Raw genomic sequence first — 21,738 nt, forward strand, 5'->3', positions numbered from 1 at the left:
GCAAATTACAGGCTTTGCAATCCCAGGCAGCGGCTGGGGCTGGCTAAGTGGTTTATAACACCTATTATGCTGATCTAAACACATCTCCCCAGGATGGGGCTGCAGTTGGAGAACCCCCGCCAGGCCAGACACTTCTCTTGAGGGAACAAAAGGCCGTGTCTCAGCTCCGCTAGCAGAGATCTCGCGCAGGGGTCTCTCGCTAGCAGGGTCCTTCCCAAGAACGAGGTGATGCGGTGGCACAGTGCCTCAGATCGAGTACAGCAGGGCAGGATTACCAGACCCAACGCCCAGCAGCAGGCTTGTTATGCCGCGGTTGCTAAGGCTTATGTCGCCGTGGCGTCGCTTCACAGCTCAGCCTTACTGGGTCAGAAGGGTTAAATACTGCGAAAAGCAATCCCTTCCGCCTAGCGAGAACGCAGGAGCCGTATCAGCCAAGTGCGGGGGCTCTCAGGTAGCACCTGCTGCCCTGTGCTCGGGAACGAGAAACTCTCCAGCCTTGCCGGAGACAGGAAGTTCGGGTGCCTGCTTTAAGGTCAAGTTCAGACCCACACTTCACGTGGATGCAGGTGCGAAGGGGCGGGTGGGGCTGCTATCTACGACCCCCTTCCGGCAATACACAGGTCAAACCCTCAGGTGCAGCTAGGCGGGTTTAGCAGCAGCCTGCAGCGGCGCTAGCAGCGGGTTCTGCTGGGGGCCATGTGCCCTTGCACGTCCCCCCCATAGGGTTCTGCAGGCTTCAATCTCTTCTCCTTTCCTGGCCAATGTCTGCGTGTGGCCATTAGAGGCACTAGGGAGATAGTTTGGGCCCACCAGCGTGTAGACAACACTTCGCTCAACAGCTCAGACAGCACCCTTCTGGCGCTCTGCCGGACCCTGACGTGGGGTGGGAAGGGGGACGAGCTGTTCCGGCTCCAGCTCTGTCAGACAAGAGGCAGGGGAGGTGCGTGGGCAGCGGAAGGGAGGGGCTCATTGCCACGCTATTTGCTGAGGAAGGCGCACAGGTCCCACAGAAGCATCTAGCTACATCTGAAGACAGGACTAAACGCTACAATCACATGGAGCCTCCTTCCTGGGGCCAGTGCAGGCAGCCACAGCGCTGCAGAGCGTTTGCCCTGCTGGGCTTGCAAAGGGGCCCGAGACACCAGTGTCCCTTGGTCTCTTTGACTGGCCTCCCTCCGAAGAAAGGAAGGAGCCCAGCGAGCCGAAGGATCACGAGGACGATGTTTCCAGACGGAGCAGGTGCCCCCCGATGAGCCGCGCTCGGCCCGACTCTAGGGACCCAGCAGGCAATGCAGGAGTTGGGTGGGGACAAGCAGCCCTGCGACTGGACACACTGCCTTGTGCTTTCCGCGAGAATGGGCCCCATGTCGCAGAGTCCTGGGGGCATGCCTGGCCGGTGTGATCTGAGACCTCTGCACTGCTAGCTGGGTCTCTTCCCCGCCTCACTGTGTCTGCACCTTGCCACGAGCACTGTGGGCCGGATGAGTAATGGAGAGTTTGACCAGTGCTAATGAGCCATTACAAGTAAATGAGGCTGAAGAAGTGAGCCCCAGCGTGGGAGCTGAGCAGAGGGTCCGGAGCATCTTTATTATCTCCCATTATTTACACACTGCCGCTGCCACCTCTCTCCTCCCTCCCCCACAAGCAATTTACAGGAGGATCTCATGGCACAGGTCTTGCTCTGCTATTTCATACTCACTGTGGCAGCCATCCTCTCCCTCCCTTAGACCCCTGCGTGCTGGGCCAGCTGCCCTCCTCAGCCATCCAGGTATGCGCCATTTCCCCTTAGGGTGACCAGATGTCCCGATTTTATAGGGACAGTCCCGATATTTGGGGCTTTTTCTTAAATAGGTGCCTATTACCCCCCACACTCTGTCCTGATTTTTCACAATTGCTGTCTGGTCACCCTATTTCCCCTTAGCAAGGAGAGGTACCAGGGCTGGGAACCCGCACACTTTCATGCCCCGCAAAGACCCTGCTACTGTGGGAACAGGTGAATTTACTCCCTTACACGCCCCTTTCGAGGGAGATTCTGATCAGGCAAGTGACTCTCCAAGCTCCCTGCATGTCTCTTCTGAGTGAGCCCTGTTCAGCCAGGCAGAGTCCAGAGTGCGTGGGACTCTGCCCCGCCTCCTGCATCAGGGCTGACTGACAACTCCCACCTGTTCATGCTCTCTGTATGTGTATATAGATCTCCTCAATCTATGTTCCATTCTATGCATCCGAAGAAGTGGGCTGTAGCCCACGAAAGCTTATGCTCAAATAAATTTGTTAGTCTCGAAGGTGCCACAAGTACTCCCGTTCTTTTTTCTAGAATCCACAGGGTCACGCGGTGGAGTGCAAAACTGCTCTGCAGATCCCAGCGGCATCTCAGCACTCCTGGAGCTCCGACGTGTCCCGGGGCAGATAGGATTAGAGCGTTACTGCCAGGGGACTGGAGAAAAAAGTGGTGGTACTCAGACAAGGCTGATGTCTAACCTATTGTTACATGGCACCAGAGTGCACGGAGCAGCCCTGCCCCACCCACCCAGTGGCGGCGGGCTCCTCTCCGCGGCCAGTTTAGAGGTTTCTCTGCAGCCACCCCAGCTAGAGACAGACTGGAAGCCCAGCTGAGAGTCTGGTGAGCACAGCAGCAGTTTAGGAAGGGTGGGTGAGGAGCTGGGTGCCTGCGGGCTGTCTCCGAGCCTGGTCCCTGCGAGCGCACAGGTCTGTTCCAGTCACTGTTCTGAGCAGAAACGCGGCTCAGAGCCAGCCCCTATCACAGCGGAGTCTGGAGTTCTGCAGTGGCGGAGCTCGACTCCCAGTGCTGCCCTCAGCTCTCATCTGGTACGTCAAAGATACCTGCTCTTTCCCTCGGAAAACACCATTCATCAAGTCAGTTCCAATGGACGCCTCCTCTCCCTGACACCAGCTACTGTGCCGGGCTCACCTCACTTTGCAGGGAACTCCACTGAGCAGGCTGCCAGCTCCCTGCACTGAGCCCCTCGGGCGCCCCTTGCTGGGGTGGGGTGGGGAGGGGGGAGAGAGCGGGATGCCCCTTCTAGCAAGAAGCCCTTACCGTCTCGCCGTCCTCCAGCGACGCCAGCACAAAGCAGCGATAGCTCAGATCCTCCGAGAGCGGCTTGTTGTAGAAGCCCTTGTAGGTCTTCTCGTCTCCCAAGGTGAAGGTCTCTGGCAACATGTCCACTTGAGCAGCAATATAGGGCTTCAGCCTGTCTGCCTGACGCCGCTGGCGCCTGCCCAGGCCGCCCTGGCTGATGGCCTCCAGTAACTGAGGACAAAGACGTGGGTCATTACATCCCTCTCCCCAGCGTTCGAGAGGTGCCCGCTGCCCTGACTGACAGCCGGGGACCTGCACGTGGATTGGGCCAAGCCCAGCCAGGAACAGAAGCTTCAGAACTTTCCTCCCCACTTATTTCATTGACCCCCTGGCAGCCCCTGTCATGCCTCAAGTCAGAGGGCTGGATTGGCAACCTCATGCTCATTTCCATGATGACAGGCTGAGGCGGGGCTGGGGCAGGGGAGGAAAGACTCCTGGCTGAGTTACAGTTAACATGCAGCAAAGCAACTGGGGCGTGACTGAACCTCCAGCTGTTGAAGGCATTGCGAGGGCCCCCATCACCGTGGGATTTGCTGCAAGCACCTTCGCACCCAGGCTGGCGTCAGAGAGAGAGGTCTGGGCCTTGGGACTCGGCCGCCGTGACGCTCACTCTGTTATTTCACGGGAGGGGCATTGCTTGGACCCCAAGAGCCCTGGGTTAATGGATTCCAGCTGGCTGCAAGGGAAGCAGGCCACATTCGGTGATCCGTTGGCATGGAGAGCCGCTTGGCTCTCCACAGACACCGGGCATGAACGGCAGTCGCGGCTGCTGTCGAGAAAAAGTGACATTTGTACGTCTCTCCCTGTCTGAGCTCCGCTAGTTCCCCTGCTGCTGGGCTGCAGGCAGAACTGCATGTAGATCACACAGACACAGCAGATTTCATGGGACGCTCAGAGCAAAAATGGCACATTTCATAGTCGGCCACAAATTCCTGAAAATGGCATAAACACCCCAACCTTCAATTACGCTGCTAAAAACGACTCGCCGGTGTCTGAAGAAGTTTTTCTAGTGAATAAAAATGAATGCCAGGCACCAAACAGAAATTCTAATTTCAAATGGAGGAGGAGGCATGAAATACATTTCACAGCCCGACGTGCCGCATTGTCAGCGGACAGGGCCCTAGAGTGAGGTGGGGCTGGGAACACGGGTATTTACACAGAAGCCGTCAAAGCGCCCCAGCCCCAGCCCCACCCCCTCTCTCTTGGCAGCCGAGCCCCTGTTGAGGTGAACCAGGGAGGCCAGCGTCTGTAACCGCACGGAAAGAACCAGGCAAAGGAGAAGCCTCGCGTTTACAGACTAATATCCTGGGAACCGTGGGGAGGAAAGGCAGGAGAACGCCAACGGACAGTGAGGTTTGCACGTCGGTACAAGGCAGGGTCGAATGAGAGCTGGGAATTAGAGCCAGTACATCTCAGTTCCACCTGCACCACACACATTTGCTGCCCATTGTCACCCTTCGGTCCTTTTTAGCCTAGGGTGACGACATGCAGCTCCTAGTCTGTGCTCGTTTGGCACCACCACAGGACCTCGCTGCCGGGTCACAATGCGGCAGTGCAGACTTGGGCTCGTGCACAAGGGACTGGCACCAGTGAAAGCCCCTTCTAGTGTCTCCTTAAAAAACCAAACCTCTGCGTGCTTCAGAACCACCGTTACTTCACCACGAGCCCCCGTGCTGCGCTGCCTCCAGCCTCCTCTTCGGAGGGCTTAGCTCTGTAAGTCCTAGTGTGGATGATACATACCCGCCTGTGTCTAACTCTGGGCTGCAGCTAGAGCGCATGGCTCTGTGAGCTAACATGTACACTAACACCTCCTAAAACAAAACTACAGACCCTCGCTTCATTAGTCACTTGCTGCATCTTGTCTGAAATGACATTTAAACGCTCTGGGGCAGAGAACAGGACTGGACTTGCCCCCCACACAGCACAAGGGACCCCGTTTCTGACTGGAGTCTCTACATGCTATTGTCACCCACATGCATATTCCATACAAAAAACGACACGAAAAGAACGTTAAGGTTGCGAAGTCAAGCACTGGAATGCAGGAAATGCCAGAATGCAGGTTGCCCAGGCGGCTTTCAGCCGGCCCCCCGGTGCCTGTGTATTACGAGAGAGTTTTTAATTACACAATCACACACTATGTTGTCCACAGGACCCTGCCTCGTTCAGCGCACCGGACGCAACGAGCAGCCGTTCAATATTTTGTTTTCTCCTCGTTTACTGCCCACGATTCAAATCCTGCTCTGAAGACACACAGGGAGTTGTGAAGGTTAAACCATGAAAAGCATTTTGACTGTGCAATGTGGAGGGGGCTAGGGCACCGGATGGGGGGTTGAGAGTTTTGGGCGCTGGCTTTAGCTCTGTATCTGACATTCTGAGACACCCTGGGCAAATTACTTGGCTTTTCAGCTTCCCCAGCTGTAAAATGGGGACAATACTTCTGTCCTGCCTAATGCTGGGGTCTGACTCAGTGTTTGCAAAGGGCTGAGGGAGTCTCCCGGGGAAGAAGCTAGAAGGTTAAGGAATCAAACCCTTGGGCAGGCTGTGGAAGTGCCAAGCATTAGGGCAGTTATCAGATCCTGTACAGGCAGGAGGGAAAAAGTGAGCTCTGGGGGCTTCTCTGCCAGCCTGTCCCCTGGCAGTGCCCCTTTCCTCACACCAGCCGGAGCTCTAAGCCACCTTTCCCAGGGCCCAGGCAGCGTGGGCGAAGCATAAAAGGAAGCCTTAGAAGATCACACTTAAACCAGGTCTCTCCGATTCCTACCTGGTCCAGCTCCATCTCATCAGGCGTCCGCCACCTGGCCGTGCGGCTGCTGGTGCTTTGATCTACTGGCACAACCACAATATAGTACCACCTGGGGAGGAAAGAAGGGTCAGAGGAGGTGGCTAGTGCTAGCAGGAGATATTAGGACATTTCTTTAGCAGGTGATTGAATAGAAACAAGTTCAAGATGCCTCCCATCAAAACCCATTCCCCAAATCTCCTCTTTCTCCCCTTCTGTAATGGGCAAAAAGCGTCACTGAGTCAGAGGCCAGTTTTCCTGCTGTGCTGAGGAACGGAACGCTCCCTGCTAGCGATCATTAGGTTAATGAAGATACACAGACCACGCGCTAGAATAGAGGATGGTAGCAGGAGCTGGGGTAAGGACATTTATATAAACTGGCTGTAGCAGGATCCCTGGGGGAATCGGGTTTCAGCACGAGGATAGCACAGTTACAAATGAGACTTCTATGAACTGGCTTGTTTTAATCTCCTTGAGGCTTTAAAGACATTACTTATTCAAAAGCTGTTGTGCAGTGACAGAGAAAGCACCTCCGGATTCTCAGCTGGCTTTCCCGGGAGGGTCTCAGTTCCACCCCGAGAAGTGACGGGGAGCTGTTACCCTATCTCACAAAAGCATCAGTTCAGAACATGCCAGCAATGCGCTGTCATGTGGTGAAGGGAAAACCTGGCTCCAGCATCTGCAGGCTGCTTTGGCATTCATTCCACAGTGTCACTGAATCAATGGGTTAGACTCAGTGGGTACATCAAGAGAACAATCCAGCCTCCTACCTCCCCTTGCCCTCTGGTCCATTAGCAGGGAGCACCTACCTAACTGGCGCTGAGATCTGGACTTTGGGAAGGGTGAGGGTGAACTTTCCTTCCTGCATGTATTTGTTTGTGGAGATGGGTTTGCTCTGCAAGACATCAGGAGCCGTGTGGATAGATACCCGGTGCTGGAGCCCACCAGCGCTGCTGCCGCGGTTCATTAGCACAAAGGAATACTCTGTATCCGGCTGAAGGTCGCTTATGAGCTTCTTCATCGAATGGCCGTCCACCTCCACACTCTGGCTGTTGTACAGGATCTGAAACGGGAAAGGACACACCATGCCGCAGGGCATGCTCAGAATAGAAGGCAGCATTAGAGCTGATCACCTGAGGGAGGGCCCAGAGCCAGATTATGGAATGCCCATAACGAGAACAAAGAGCCACACAGCTCGACGTCCAGCACAGCAACCCACAGCAGGCAGCGGAGCAGCATTCGCTGCTCCTTACGGCCACAGTGCGGAATCGCGAACACCGGCTGGGTGGTTAGAATCCTAAACTGCAAGGACTCCACCAGACGCATCCCCGGCGATGCCCCACCAGAGCGTCTCTTCAGTGCATAGGTAGGAGGACAGGACAGATGGGTTCATATTAATGGGTCTTTGTTTCCTTGTGGTGGCATGGCATACAATGGACTTTGGGCATAAAACCCCATTGGTTCTAAAGTGGTTTCAACCCTAATCTAACAGTAAACACACGCTCAAAGGGAGAACACAGAACTGCCCCTTTCCAGGAAGGGAACTACGGGGATCATTTGTTTCCTAGAATTATGCCTCTGACCAATCAGTAATGCATCTCACACACTCACACCCACACCCAAAAACACGACCTCACTGGTGTGACACCAGGGCACCAGCACAACAGCTGCTGGCGCGCTGCAATCCGAGCACAGAGCTTGGGGCTCAAACCTTACCTCTGCCTGGGGTGGGCTTCCAAAGAACCGTACCCGGCATCACTGCTGGAGAGAATGGGGAGCGCACTCTCCTGTTGGCATGGAGCAGGGCACTGCCACGTGATATCACGAGGAAACAAGAAACTACGCCCCTGGGGCTGCCTGCTCAAGCCACCCTCGCTGGCTGACCGAGAGCTGCTCTCCTGGACGCATGGGGCCGTGGGCACTCTTTGGTGGCTGCTGCTCCCCACGTGCTCAGTATGAATTTGCTCCGGCTGCATGGCTGCTTTGTATGAGCAGAGTGGCACCTGCTGGGCTTCATTGGTTTCCGGCCGAAAATCTGGATCTGAGCCCTGGTTCAACCTCTCAGCGGGAGAGCCAGCAGCAAGGGGACCCCGCCCCATCCCAGCTTTAACGGAGACGCGTGGCAGAGTCAGAAACACAAGCAAGCCCCACAGACACCCGCGGTGCCGGTGAGAGGACTGGAGGGCCTGAGGCTGCCTGAGGCTGCCGCGGAGACGCAGGCTCCTCTCTGCTAGGCAATCCCCAGCACTCGACGGGGGGTTCCTGAATCTAAAGGAGGCCGCAAGATCGATTAATGCGTAGAAAGTGCTCTGAAGAGACCATATGCTGAGAGTCATGAACCAGGGAGGGGGTGAGCCTAGAGCACCCAGGTGGAGACGGCTGCCTCATGCCCACAAACATGCTCTGCCTTTGGGCTCTCCAGAGAAGGGAGCCAGCGCCCTCTCTCCCCTCTGGGTGCAGCTGAGCGGGTGAAGCAGCACCAGAGCCAGGTGCCAGCAGAGCCCTGAAGCAGCTGCTGTCTCACTGGGGCAGGCGCCCCACATTAACTCCACAGGGGAGGTAGCGAGAAGGGGAGCAGCAGGCCCTGCAGAACCCCTGGGGCAGCCAGGCACAGGGAGCAAACGCAGAGTGAGGTGCACAGTGCTGCTTTGGGTGACCTAAGTAGCCACGCCCAGAAGGCTTTGGCCACTGCACTCTGCTGAGGTTGGTCCAGTCACATACAGACTCTTCTCCGGCAGCCCGGAGGACGTGGTCAGCCGGAACCGAGCACGAAGGGAGGGACAGACACGACCCACGTTCTCATTGACGTGCGCCGGTCTTTCGGGATGGGCCCCACTGCTAAAATAACAAGGATGCCTGCAGTGATGAGAGCCCTGCTGGCTCCCCAGTGCGGAGGCGATGCGGAGGGAGTGTTCTCTGCTGTGACTCCTGTGAGACTATTTCTTCTGAGGCTTTAATCCCTTCTCTGCAGAGAGACACGTCAGACAGGCACTAGAGTGAGTGCCAAGCGTCCAGACCCAGAAATGCCTCTTAAAGCCTCTGTAATGTCAGACGTTTAGTTGGCAGGTTTCCTCCTGCTCAGTCACACCAGACTCAGCCAAGCCAGAAGAAACAGCTGGTTACTTGAGAGCTCTGCAGTCTATCCTTGCATCAACTCCTTCAAGCACTAACAATATCGCAGCAGCGGGCAGCGTATTCCAGACAAGAACAGGGCTGGGCTACCTATCTGCAGGCAGATTCCTACATGACTCCCTGCCTCAGCTCAGGAATTCTGCTCAGACTCAAACACGAACAAAGTTGAAACACTCAGGTCACCCAAACCCTGCTCTAGCAGCAGGTGGGATCTCCCATTACACAGTCTCCCACAACTAAGTGATTCCAAAGGGCTTCCACACGTGCTGTAGGAAGGCATGTTGTCTATACAATGCACGTGTGCGAAGGCTGTAGGCCTTCCTGGAGACCTAGGCATGGTTAAAAGCATGAGGCAAGGTTGGCTGTGAACCAAAGTGGGCCTTGTTAGAATAGTAACACTAGGAATCACCAAGCAAACACATTCCTGACAGAAGACGCAGACCTCTCAAGTAACCACCTCATGCTCTCCTCAGAGGGCGGGGCGGGACCCCGGGTAAGACCCGGAGGGGAGGACAGGAGAATGGATGAGGACGTTTTGTCTGAACTATTAGCTGTGAGGCACAAGGAGGGTAACTAGTAACATCTGGAGCGTAGCACGTAACTGGTTTGTATCGCTGTATAACAGGAGGGGCAGCTTTGTATTGGCCTATGGGACACCGCCATGCTGACGGAGCTGACCCCTGCACTGTCACAGGTGTCCGTGTGATAGTGTGCCGGTAACCAGCCAGCCGGGCACTGACACCGAGCTTTGCTGACAGTGAACCTGGCCGCGCGTTCGGCACCAAGACATCATGGTCTGCTGAGTCAGCAACCCGCCGTCTCTGCTGGTGCAGAAACACGGCAGCTCCAGGAACAGGAACCTGCGTGCCGTGTTTCCCTGGGGGGGGGGGGGGGGGGGGCAGGGGGGCCCACGAGTGCTGCAGACTGGATGGACAGTCTGGGGCTTTCAGCCAGAGTCTCCTTGCTTGCTCTGGGTTTGATTGAAAAGCTCCACAAACTTGCACTGCATGGTCTCCTGCTGACATCCGAAGACGACGTTCATTGCCTTGCCCAGACACGTGTGTCCAAAGACAAGGAAACAAAGCTCCCAGCCCCTCTCCCCACAACGGTTCTGTGTTCCTCTACCTGCCAGTCTGCATTACCTTTTCCAACGCTATGCACCATTAGTTAGCACCTCTCCATGAACCGTAGATGATGTAAGGGCACAGGGATAAAGTCACTGCTGTGTGGGAGCCCAGGGGCTGAAGCTAGCATACCAACCAGAGGCTGCTGAACGGCTCAGTGACACCTACGTTAGTCAGCAGTGAAATGTGGCCAAAGGGCTTTAAACTGCTGAACACTGGGCTGACCCACGCCTGCCCTGCTATAAAATCCCTGTTAGTGCTGCTCTAGCTCACAGAGACAGGCTTGCAAAGCTCGGCGGGTCCAAATGTCATCGCCAAAGGCTGGAGTCTGGTTATAACACAGCTGAGGCTAACTGCCATTCATGGGGCTGTTTCTATGCTCACTAAGAAATGTGCTGAACTGAATCATAGACTATCAGGGTAGGAAGAGACCTCAGGAGGTATCTAGTCCAACCCCCTGCTCAAAGCAGGACCAACACCAACGAAATCATCCCAGCCAGGGCTTTGTCAAGCCGGGCCTTAAAAACCTTTAAGGAAGGAGATTCCACCACCTCCCTAGGGAACCCATTCCAGTGTTTCACCACCCTCCTAGTGAGAGTTTTCCTAATATCCAACCTAAACCTCCCCACTGCAACTTGAGACCATTGCTCCTTGTTCTGTCATCAGGTACCACTGAGAACAGTCTAGATCCATCCTCTTTGGATCCCCCTTTCAGGTAGATGAAAGCAGCTATCAAATCCCCCCCTCATTCTTCTCTTCTGCAGACTAAACAATCCCAGTTCCCTCAGTCTCTCCTCATAAGTCATGTGCTCCAGACCCCTAATCATTTTTGTTGCCCTCCGCTGGACTCTTTCCAATTTTTCCACATCCTTCTTGTAGTGTGGGGCCCAAAACTGGACACAGTACTCCAGATGAGGCCTCACCAACGTCGAATAGAATCATGCAAAGACTGAAGCACAGCAGCTTTTGGTTAAATCGCAGGAAAACCTTCCTGACTGTCAGACCAGCAGGACAATGGAACAGACGCCTCAGGAGGTCGTGGAAGACCCTTCAAATGGAGGCTGGATAGCATCTATCTTGGATGGCGCAGACACAATGAATCCTGCACTTTGGCAGGGAGTTAGAATCTTTTTCTCCCCTGTAAAATACCTAACAATGCTGCCCACAACCCACACAGCCTCTGTCCTGGGCAAGGCCAGGGAGGTGCGTCAAGGAAATGAAAAACAACAACCAAGGCTGACCTTACACTTTACGTGAAAGCACCGGAACTGCCCAAACCAGCTCCTAGCTCAAAATGGTGAGAATCCAGCAATTGTCAAATTTCACCTTTACTTGGAAAATATGCAAGGAGGAAAGTCCCTGGAATCGAGGAACAATGTCTGAGGCTTATGGCCAAGAGGGCTGGAATGTAAAATACCCCACCAAAGCCAGGCAGCACTTTGCAGGGAGTTTATCCCGGGCCCAGATGAAGCTGTGAAGTTCCCTGAAGAGAACTGACACCTGATTTACTGATTTGATAGGAGTGAAAATTCCAGAGGTCTCCAATTCATGCCCCCATAAAAACAACACAAGGTTCTGCCAGTACTCACAATCAGAACAAAATCGCCTTTAATTAAATCCGTTAACATGGAATGTGACACCCTTTGGGATGTAGATTTAGTGTGAGACTGTTTATCAAGTGCAGATAATACTAATTGTTCCCATGGAGATTTATCTGCTATGGTTATTAGGCTCTGTCCTCTGCATCTCGTGTGCCTGCATTAAGCAGAGAGTAAAGAGGTGAACCTTGTTTGTAAAACACACTCCCGAAGGTTGAGACTTCTCTCAGGGCAGTCAAAGCCCAGGGGCTGTTCCTCCAGGCTCACATGCACCTGCATTTCTGGGAGTATTAACAGAAGAAAGATACTATTGGAGAAATATCTTTAACAATCCTGTTTGCATGGCTGCTCTCAGCTGACAGGTAACTAACACCATCTGCTCCTGTGTCACAGCAGGGGCAGACACTGAATGAATCACCGCTCATGTCCGCAGGCTTGGCGACAAGGCAGAGACAAGGCATCAGCACTATTCTTTCTGGCGCCTGACCTGCTCTACCCACCCCACAGGTTGTAGCATCCCCTCCAGTGCACTAGGAAGGGAAACCAAACTGGCCATTCAACGCCCTGCACAAACCGGGAGCTGGGCTGTTCCCGCTGTCCCAACGAGACTCTTGCCTGTCCAAACGTGGCCGGCCCCTGGGAAGCTGAGCCATGCCCTCTCTGATTCCCTGTCTCTTTCCAGCTAAACTCTGCAAGTTCAAAGTGATTCCGCTCGAGCGTTATAATCGAGAGGCAGGATGAGCAAGCAGGGGAGAGACACACAAACACAGGCAGCCATTCCAGATGCTTCTCCCACTTGCCATGGAGAGACTGCCCCGTGGTGTGGTCATATCCCCTTGTGTTCAGCTCATCCATTCCATGCGTTTCCTACACATGCAGCATGGACGGGGCAATGCACCCTGCCCCGCACCCCCTTCCCACTCACAGGTGAGTGGCAGAACTCCCCTGGGAGACACGTTCACCCTCACCACAGGAACCTGCTGACCTTGAGTTCACTGCTAGGCAGTGAGATGTTCCAGCTGCGGAGAAGGGCAGCTCTGGACTCGGACTCCAGAGACCAGGGTTTTGTCTCTGGCTGTACTACAAGCTCTCATGGGTGTATGGGTGTGTGGGTGTGGGTGTGTTGCTCCTCTATAGCGATGGGGAGCACAGAGAACTCACGTTTCATTGCATCGTTTCCGAATTCAAGGTGGTGCAATGCCTGGAAGGGTTAGTGATCACCTCTGTACGGGTTCCGTGAGTCAGCCTGCACGCCCGTCCATGCCTTCGGCACAGCAAACCCTCCGAGCAGAGATACAGTGCTTCTGTCTGCAAGAGTCTCTCTCCCCAGCCCGGACCACCTCTGCAGAAATCCCCCACCCTGCGTGCCTTGGCTGCTCCCCACACCCACAATCCAGGCTGGGGCTGCTGAAGGGACACGGCCAGGCTTGGGCCCATGTGAATAAGCCATTCTGGGCCTGGAGGCTGATAAACACCCAGCGTTGTGCCGGACAAGTGAGAGCAGCAGCCATTTGAGCAGGGTCTGCCCAGGCAGCCGTCAGAGAGGGGATCATGGACTGCTACAATGGAAACAGTTTCCTGGAACCACTGCTCGGGACTGTGCCGCTGCTCTGATCGCTCTGTGGCAAACAGGCCATCTGGTTAGCCGGGCTGGGGCAAAGGGAGTCACGCTAAGGTCGAGTCGCTGCCTGGTTTTCAGGCTGTTCTGCCTTGTTCGCTTCCTGTGATTAGATGACATTTCCAGCTCTCTCGTGGACGCTCTACACAGCCTTGGGATTTCTCCCTTATGTCTGGGGAGCATCTCCTCCTCCCCCTCTCTGAGGGCACAGAGCTGTAAGGCATCACCAGCTCTGCTGTGCCGCGGGGCCAGCCTGGCTTACAAACAAATGTAGAGCCTGCTAGGAGCCCGAGAACAGGAGCGCCTCGCACAGGCATTGCCAGGGAGCTGTCCTGGCCGGCTGGAAGTGGGACCTCGTCCAGCCAGACTCCAGACCCCTGGGCACTGGAACTGGCAGACTGTCTGAGCCCCTCAAAGCTGAGCAGGGGAGAGGTATTAATAACAGCCTTGGGAGGACTGCACAAGTCTCCCTCGTACCCAGGTGTAAGAGCAGAGCAGGGGATGCTTTGGAGAATATACAGTGGAAAGGAACCAGTGGGCCCAGGCCAGGGAAGGGTGGAGGCTTAGCACCTGGAGTCAATGTTCCTCTGCTCAGGTCTATAGCTGGATGGTGAGCTCGCTCAGTGACGGCAACCTGGGCCTGGCCTGTTAGTAACCCTCTAGGGCCACCTCGTGACCCATCTAGGAGGAACCTCCCAGCACTGGCGCACAGTCTAATGACCACGACCTAACGTGGCACACGCCATCCTGGCTTAGCACACGATACAGGCGTGTCCCATTTGGCTTTTCCTGCTGGCCTCAGAGCAATCATTTTAGTTGTCGGACTCAACACTGCTGACCCCCTTCACTGGCACGGCTATGGCTTGCAGCCCTGCCAGAGACCAGGATGCTGGGAAGGAGGGTGAGAAAGCAGCAGCACCTCCGGGTTAGCAGCTTTGCTTTCTATAGCATCAGCAGATCCTTATTGCTGTGCTCGGAGGCCTCCCCGAGCTGACAAGCAATGGGACCTTGCTCAGCCAATCGTTTGCCTGAGAGCCTGGCGCTCGGTAGAGATGCTGCTCACCTGCCACGGGGGCACCCTGGCATCCCGTGCAGTTGGTCCTTACCTTGAAAGGCACCGCAGACTTGTAGGAGTCAGGCACTTCCCAGCTCAGCAACACGGACGTTTTCATCACGGCGCTGACCCGAAAGTTCTTAGCAAACACTGAAATGAAAAACAACGCCTGTGAGCTGCCAGCCTGGCCCAGCAGTGGCTCGGCAGCACGGGTTACTGAATTCAGCTGTGGCAGGAAAGGAGACAAGCAGGGGAGAGCAGCAACCTTTCCCCAAGTCTCTCGGCCCAGCCGAGTTCCGATTGTGACTCCGTTCTTGAACAGCAGAGACCGGCAGGTCTAGACTGAACTGTAGCTTCCCCTCCCCCTGAGGACTCTCCTGCCCCTTTGCCAGGATCAAAAGCCAGCAGCTCTCAGGTCTGCACCCGAGCCAGCAGAGACCCTTTCCTGTACAGGTAACGGGGGTGTGCCTGTGAAGTGACAAAGGCAATTATGTTCCCACCAAAAAATCCTCCTCCTAGTAACAGGCAACGTGAGGGACGCCTTCAGCGAGGCTCCCTGTGCCGAGCCACTTTTACTAGAGGAAACCAGACGACGTACAGCCTCGTTAGCCAGAGCCCAGGGAATCCAGCCTGCCACACCAAAGGGAGGGTCACCGTCTGTAAGGCGTGTTACCTTGCTCAACAGGCATGGTCCGGGATTGGATGCTGGGGCTGAGTGGCCCCACCCCCTTGCTGGTGCAGGCCCTCACTTTGATGTCATAGGTGGTGTCAGGTCTGAGGTTGGTCAGCATGATGCTCGTCTCCTTGGTGACGTTGGTCAGCTCCTGCTGGCTGTTGATATCTCTGTACATAACTGTGTAGTTGGTAATTCTCCCATTTCGCTCCGCCAGCACTGGGGGATCCCAGGCCACCTCTGTGGTGGAGGTGGTGAGCCCCACCACACGCAGGTTCTGCGGGAAGCCGCTGGGCACGTCCTCGGTCGTGGTGATCTCCTTCTCGAACTCCTCCCCTGGACCGGCTCTGTTCTTGGCAGACAGCTTGAAGATGTAGGTGGCACCTTTGTGCAGGCTGGTCACAGTGTAGTGATGGACGTTTTTCTCAAAGTCCATGATGTTCATCTTCTCCTCGTCGGTGCGTTTGTACTGCAGCCGGTACCCCAGCAGCTCCCCGACCATCTCCTTGGGGGGGTGCCACTGGATGAGAGCGGTGTTCATGGCTGTTGTGCTAATCAGCATGGAGGGCTTGCCTGGGACTGGAACATAAAGACGTTGTGACCACCCACAAACCCATCCTGCTGCCAGAAAGAGCGAGAGGAGAGAAACTCAGGTCTACTGGGTCCAGGATTGGTGTAACTTTATGCTCAGGTAACATAGTGGCAAGTGCAGCATACAAGCCTAGATGCATAGACACAGATGGACCCAAATCCAGGTGCTGATCTCTCTGCAGACAAGTGCCATAGCACCAGGAAAACCTAGACCCTGATGTACTGTGTTGCAACAAGCAACAGAGGGTCCTGTGGCACCTTTGAGACTAACAGAAGTACTAGGAGCATAAGCTTTCGTGGGTAAGAACCTCACTTCTTCAGATGCATTGACTTACTTGCATCTGAAGAAGTGAGGTTCTTACCCACAAAAGCTTATGCTCCCAGTACTTCTGTTAGTCTCAAAGGTGCCACAGGACCCTCTGTTGCTTTTTACAGATTCAGACTAACACGGCTACCCCTCTGATGTGTTGCAACAGATGCACAAAACCCCATACCCAGCATCCTGATCTATCTGAATGCAGAAAAATGTCATCCCCAACCTTGTAATTTTACCATCTGCAGAGGCAGTAAGAGGCGCGGGGTGGGCTGTTAGCAATCAGAATATATTTTGGTTTAGCTGATGAACCAATTCATGACGGGAATGTCGATGTGACTGGGGAGCAGCAACAGTCAAGCCACTGAAATTCTGCTCATGCGGCGCAAGTGAAGGGCTGCTGCCTTCACAGGTTAAGAACCGTTAGTTTGGAATCGAGGATTTAATACCTGGATTCCCCACCACGTACACAAAGGGCATCACCATTCCGAAGCCGATCAGATTGGTATACAATCCAACTGATACGGAAAACATTCCTAATCAGTGGGATAATGTCCTGGTGGTAATAAACCAGACACTGTATTTGATGGTGTTCTGGCCCAATTCTGTCCTCAGAGGCCCACGATACTGTTCCCTTCTAAGGTCCCTAGGAGCTGGACAAATCTGTAGGAGGGGACTCTGTTACTATTTAAGCACATATAATTCAGTATATACCTCTACCCCGATATAACGCGAATCCGGATAGAACGCGGTAAAGCAGTGCTCCGGGGGGAGGGGCTGCGCACTCCGGTGGATCAAAGCAAGTTCAATATAACGCAGTTTCACCTATAATGTGGTAAGATTTTTTTGGCACCCGAGGACAGCGTTCTATCGGGGTAGAGGTGCACACTGCTAATGTCGCTCTCTCCATTACTCAAACTCACAACACAATCACTAACAGCCGCTAGGAGTCAGGGACAGATGATTTTTCAAAGCTGATTCAACATATCGTTATCTATGCATCACAAGGTGGGACGATCTGCTGCGGTTTAGGGTGTAGCACTGGGATGGTTAGGAAGCTTCTCCTGTTTGCAGGATAGCTGTGTTAACTCCACAGAATGTACGCCCTGGTCAGGCAGGGGGGATAGAGCAGCTGAGATGCTGACAATGGAAATGACCTCTGGAGTTATCCTGGTGCCATCTGGAGCAGCATGGAGAGAGAGAGAGAGCTGTTCCTAGGTTAATGCACCAGGAATTCAGATTTCCAGTTCATGCAAAATGCATTCCCATTCTAATGAGCGATAAACACCCTGCCTGGGGCGACTCGGCTGATCAGCAGCACTGCCACATGTAGGACAGGGCTAGTGATCCAAAAATCAATGAGTAGGCAATGCCAGCTCACTGGTCCTCTCTCCCAAGAACCACCCAAACCTGCTCCCACCACGTTCCCAGAGAAAAGCCAAGCGCCTGCCATGTTCTCGTGGTATCCCTGAACCACGACACGGGCTTTTCTGGGCACTGGCACTAGATATGCTTCTCTGTTTAGCCAGTAGAACTCTGGCTGGGTTCAGCGGGATCCAGAGACTGCATGTGGCATTTTGCTGCACCTCTGCAGCAGCTGGTGTTGGTTTAAGCTGGGCTTGTCTAGTTACATGTAGAGGTGCAGCATCAAAAATGGGCTGGATCCACTTCTAACGGCCTCTCAAAAACCCTTCAGCTGCAGGAGGCTCAACAGCCACCGTGGCTAATTCCTCCAGCCGCCCCAACCAGATGTTGGTGCATCAGAAAGCTGCGTGAGGGGGACGTCAGTTCAGAGGTGGTGGGGTCTAGGACCTGGCTTTCCCTTGCCTACTCCCTGGGTCGAGGGGTACAGTAAGGCTGGAAAGTTTTTTCACAGATCTCTTCCAAAGGGCTGCTGCTTTTTCTCTCCTTTTGCCCTCTCAGTGACTGTCCATTTCCCACCTGCACCCCTGCTCTGTGTGAACCCTGCACAACTGATCCACAGGTAAAGCCTGTGCGTAAGGGATGCTGATCGCACTCTCATCCTTTGCCCCCACTGCAGAAGTACAAATCCCCATGACATTCCCCAGTCTGCCCACTCCCTCCAAACGTGCGTCCTCAGCAGTATCCGCTGTGCTGGGTCCCAGGGAATTCCATAAGCCCACCCAGCAGCACCACACTCACCCGCCCCCGTCGTAGTGACGATTTTGGGTTTGCTGCGTGCACCATCTCCTTTGGTGGTGTAGGCTGCCACGGTGACGGAATAGGTGGTTTCAGGTAGAAGGCCTCCGATGATGGTTTCCTGTGGGACCATTCATAAGGTGAGCAGAAAATAAGCAAGAAGAAACAAATATTGTTACTGCTTGGGGTGCAGGAAGGAGGGTTTCAGCCAGAAACGCACTGATGTTGACTGGTTTCGTTTCGTGCATCACACCCCCTGGAGGTCTCTAACCTTGCGCCCGTGCGGCATTAACGGAACGATGACGACATTCGTTCCAGTGGTTCCCTTTCTCACATCTCACTTGCCACCTCTCCGACACTCAGGGTTTTGTGCCCGTATCCAAAGCGGTCACCAGACCTGTGCAAACTTGTCTAGAAACCGAGGCTGAGAGGGGATGAGGCCCACCCCTACCCCGCTCCAAGTAACTCCTCTGAGCCTTGTCCCCACTCCTGCCTCCACAGCTGCTGTTTCCAGGAAGTTTGGGTTGGAAGCTGCATTCTAGGCAAAGCCTTCAGGGACAGCCAGGACCCTGCCAGCAAGCATGAGAGGATCACAACAAATCAAAGCCACCCACAAAAGCAGAAGGCCAGCTCGGGATACATCAGTGCAACCCTCTCTGGGGCTGATTTTGGAATTTGAAGCAGCCTGGAATCCTGCTGGGAACTCCTGGTAGACAACCCCGGGTGGGGGAGCCGCTGGGTTCCAGGAGAGGGGCTCGTCAGGCATTGCTGCTCTGGCCCCCCCAGGCTGAAACTCCGCTGCAGCATCATTGCCAGGGAGGGTCCATGTATACACGAGGTGGGCTTGGCCAGGGGGCAGTAACTTGGGATCACTCCAGCTCAGTCCAACAGCGGCCCCGCGGCCCAGCCAGGGAAGCGCTGTGCTGCTGGCGGTGGAGGGAAGGCCCTGCTAGCAGTGAAGAAACTGAGGCTTGGAGCGGAGGATGTGCTCAGAGCGTGTCAGCTCCTGCTGAGAGTGCCTCGCTGCCGTGCAGCACCCCCCCCCAGCCCCACCCTTCCCGGGGCGCCAGGAGGGCATGAGCCCCTCAGGCACATTTTACTCAAAGAACAGAGCACGCCCACCTTCCAGCTGATGGCGCTCCACCCGCAAAGGGACCTGGGGCTGGCAGCCAAGCAGCTCACAGACTCTGCGGACAGGCTGAGGAAAATGACCCCTAGGACTTGTCTCCCACTGATGTTATGAACGGGATCTGCCTTGGTAAGCACAGGCCCCAGAAGGCAGGGAAAGGCCGTAACTCCCTGCTGAGCTCCCCGCTGGCTGTCCTGGCTAACAGGGAGTGCTGTCGCAGTGACGTCGGGCGGGGGGACCCCTGCACACACTAATGACCGCTGTAGGACAGAGCCTGACCTCTGGTGCGTTCCCTCTGCATCCCCGCTCTACAGGGGCCAAGGATTTACCTCCACCAAAGCCTATCAGACCCCCCCACAGCCCCTCTCCCATTTCTCGTCCATGTTGCCTATTCGACAACGTAGGGACGTTCCTGGAAAGGCAAAACCCCACTTGACTCCCCAGCTGAGCGGGGCCAGGCAGGACAGACCCCGTTCTCTGCCATGCCACAGGCTCAGTTGTTCAGACCCAACCATCGGCCTTCCATGCACCACGGTAAAGCCACTGGCCAGGGTCCGAGGGATGCACTACTACCGGATGGAAACAAACACAAGGAATGACAGGGGCCAGGGCGGGTGAATCATGTGCGAAGGGGCCAGGATAGGACTTGCACTGGGGGATGGGGAGATGCGATGTCTCCTGGGACTTGTGTCTACTTTCCAGGGCTTCCTTAAAGGCCTTTCAAGGGCTCTTCTGTTTGTCCGCTCTGGAATCATTGCTGCTCTCCCATTAATTGGTCTCCCAAACACCAGACCCACCTGTGAGGGGCCTGCCCAGCCTTACTTCGCCAACGCCACCTGATTGTCATTGTGGAACCAGCAAAGCCAGAGACACAGATCAACAAGCACCAACAAGAACGACACCAAAATCAGAGCAGGAGCGAAATTCCACCTCTCCACTCCTCACCTGTGTGAGTGAGCAAGTGCACAGGAAACTGGTGCCCAGAGAGCCGCGGTGAGCACCCCATAAAGAACCTACAGACTCGGAACCTCCCACCAGGACGAATTCCTCCCAAACCCATGCAAAGAGAAATTCTCGTGCAAGAGCATGCCCCTGGGAGCGGGGGAGGGGAAGTAAGATGGGGATGGATCAAGGAAGAGATGATTACACAATGGAAACATAGGGCTGTCATCACAAAACCACTCCTAGCAAAACTCCTCAGTTTAAACAGCGGGAGAAATGGACTGGGCCTGGGAAGCCCACAGTGGGGTGCGTAATTGAATTGCTCACTCTAAAAAGGTCATTTTCTAGTTTGTTCCTCCAAATTTATATTTCAAAATTACTTGGGAAAAATTGGATGCAACTGTAATAGGAAAACAATCACATGCAAACAGTCTCTGTTTCAGCCAAAGGTCACGGTTGAGCGTGTAGGTTATTTTTCATGACTGGGATCAATGAGGTTTAAAGATTCTCTATCTGATTTTACCATACACCTAGCTGAGCCAACCGCCGCAGAGAGTAGGATGCACCTCCTGAGTCGATCACTTGAGTCTGCCTAAAATTGCATTGCAACAAGCTGGAAACACAGATTATAGAAAATGTCAATTGCTTTTCTGCATTTAGCAGCAATCTAAATGCCAATTTTCTCTGGATTTGCTGCTTGTGGAAGGCTTCACAGTGCAACTCTCCAGCCTCATTAAGGGAGTGAAAGGGATGTTTTGACAGCACTATGTCTACAAAATTCATACATCGATTTGCCAGACCCCTCTGATCCAAACGAGAACACACACGAGTGGTACTTACATGGTCGATGGAGTCCTCAGCCCTCCACTGATGGGGGAGAAAGGAAGGAGGAGAGAAAAATGAAGACAGAATTTTAAGGGAGGACTTCTAGGCGGGGTGGGGTGGTGGGGAGGGAGAGAATGACAATAGCCTGGGTTAGCAGGATGGGGTATGGGTTACAACACTTACACACAAGAGGATCACTCAGCACAGGCTGTATCCAAGGACAGACGTGGGATACAGTGCAATCCCCTACATGCAGCCAGCCTGTGCAGCAGGGCTGAGAGAACACATACAAAGCAAGGCCAAGCAGCTTCCCTCTCGTGAAGATGGAGAGGTGACCACTTGCTAACTCTGCAGACAGGGGTCTCTGGGCCCCTCCCTCTCTCCTGCCTTGCCTGCAGCTAGCCTTTTCTGCTAGCTCCACTGGTGCTAGCAATCAGGGGAGTCCTGATATAGACAAGGGCTGAACGTTATAATCACTAGACCTGCTCTGGACAATGATGGCTGCCTAGAGACCTATCTTCACTAGGGCTTCCCCTGTTGCCACCACCCAGGGAACTGACAGCAGTAGCAACTGAGAGAGATTTTTGGCCCAGAACCCAATCACAGGTTTGCTCTCTGCTCCAGAGTGTTGTGCGTGGTGACTTTTCAGCCATTGTCTCTCACTGGAAACCAGAGCTAAATAAACCACAATAAATAACAG

At 54.5% G+C, this 21,738-nt stretch overlaps 1 protein-coding gene across 5 annotated transcripts in view; it reads right to left on the minus strand.

Moving 5' to 3' along the window:
- Nucleotides 1–21,738, minus strand: part of PTPRF (protein tyrosine phosphatase receptor type F) — a 570,835-nt gene that overhangs the window by 46,765 nt on the left and 502,332 nt on the right. For 3 of the 5 annotated variants that reach the window (XM_054037699.1, XM_054037697.1, XM_054037701.1), the window contains 7 exons: nt 21,054–21,080; nt 18,146–18,263; nt 15,079–15,657; nt 14,458–14,555; nt 6,689–6,942; nt 5,862–5,952; nt 3,059–3,271 (listed from right to left, as the gene is read on the minus strand). In XM_054037699.1, the coding sequence (XP_053893674.1) occupies nt 3,059–3,271; nt 5,862–5,952; nt 6,689–6,942; nt 14,458–14,555; nt 15,079–15,657; nt 18,146–18,263; nt 21,054–21,080 (1,380 nt within the window). The remainder of the gene's footprint in view (nt 1–3,058; nt 3,272–5,861; nt 5,953–6,688; nt 6,943–14,457; nt 14,556–15,078; nt 15,658–18,145; nt 18,264–21,053; nt 21,081–21,738) is intronic. The other 2 variants (XM_054037700.1, XM_054037702.1) reach the window with 1 other exon arrangement.

The sequence above is a fragment of the Malaclemys terrapin genome, chromosome 8 (assembly GCF_027887155.1).
Source record: "Malaclemys terrapin pileata isolate rMalTer1 chromosome 8, rMalTer1.hap1, whole genome shotgun sequence".
NCBI lineage: Eukaryota > Metazoa > Chordata > Testudines > Emydidae > Malaclemys > Malaclemys terrapin.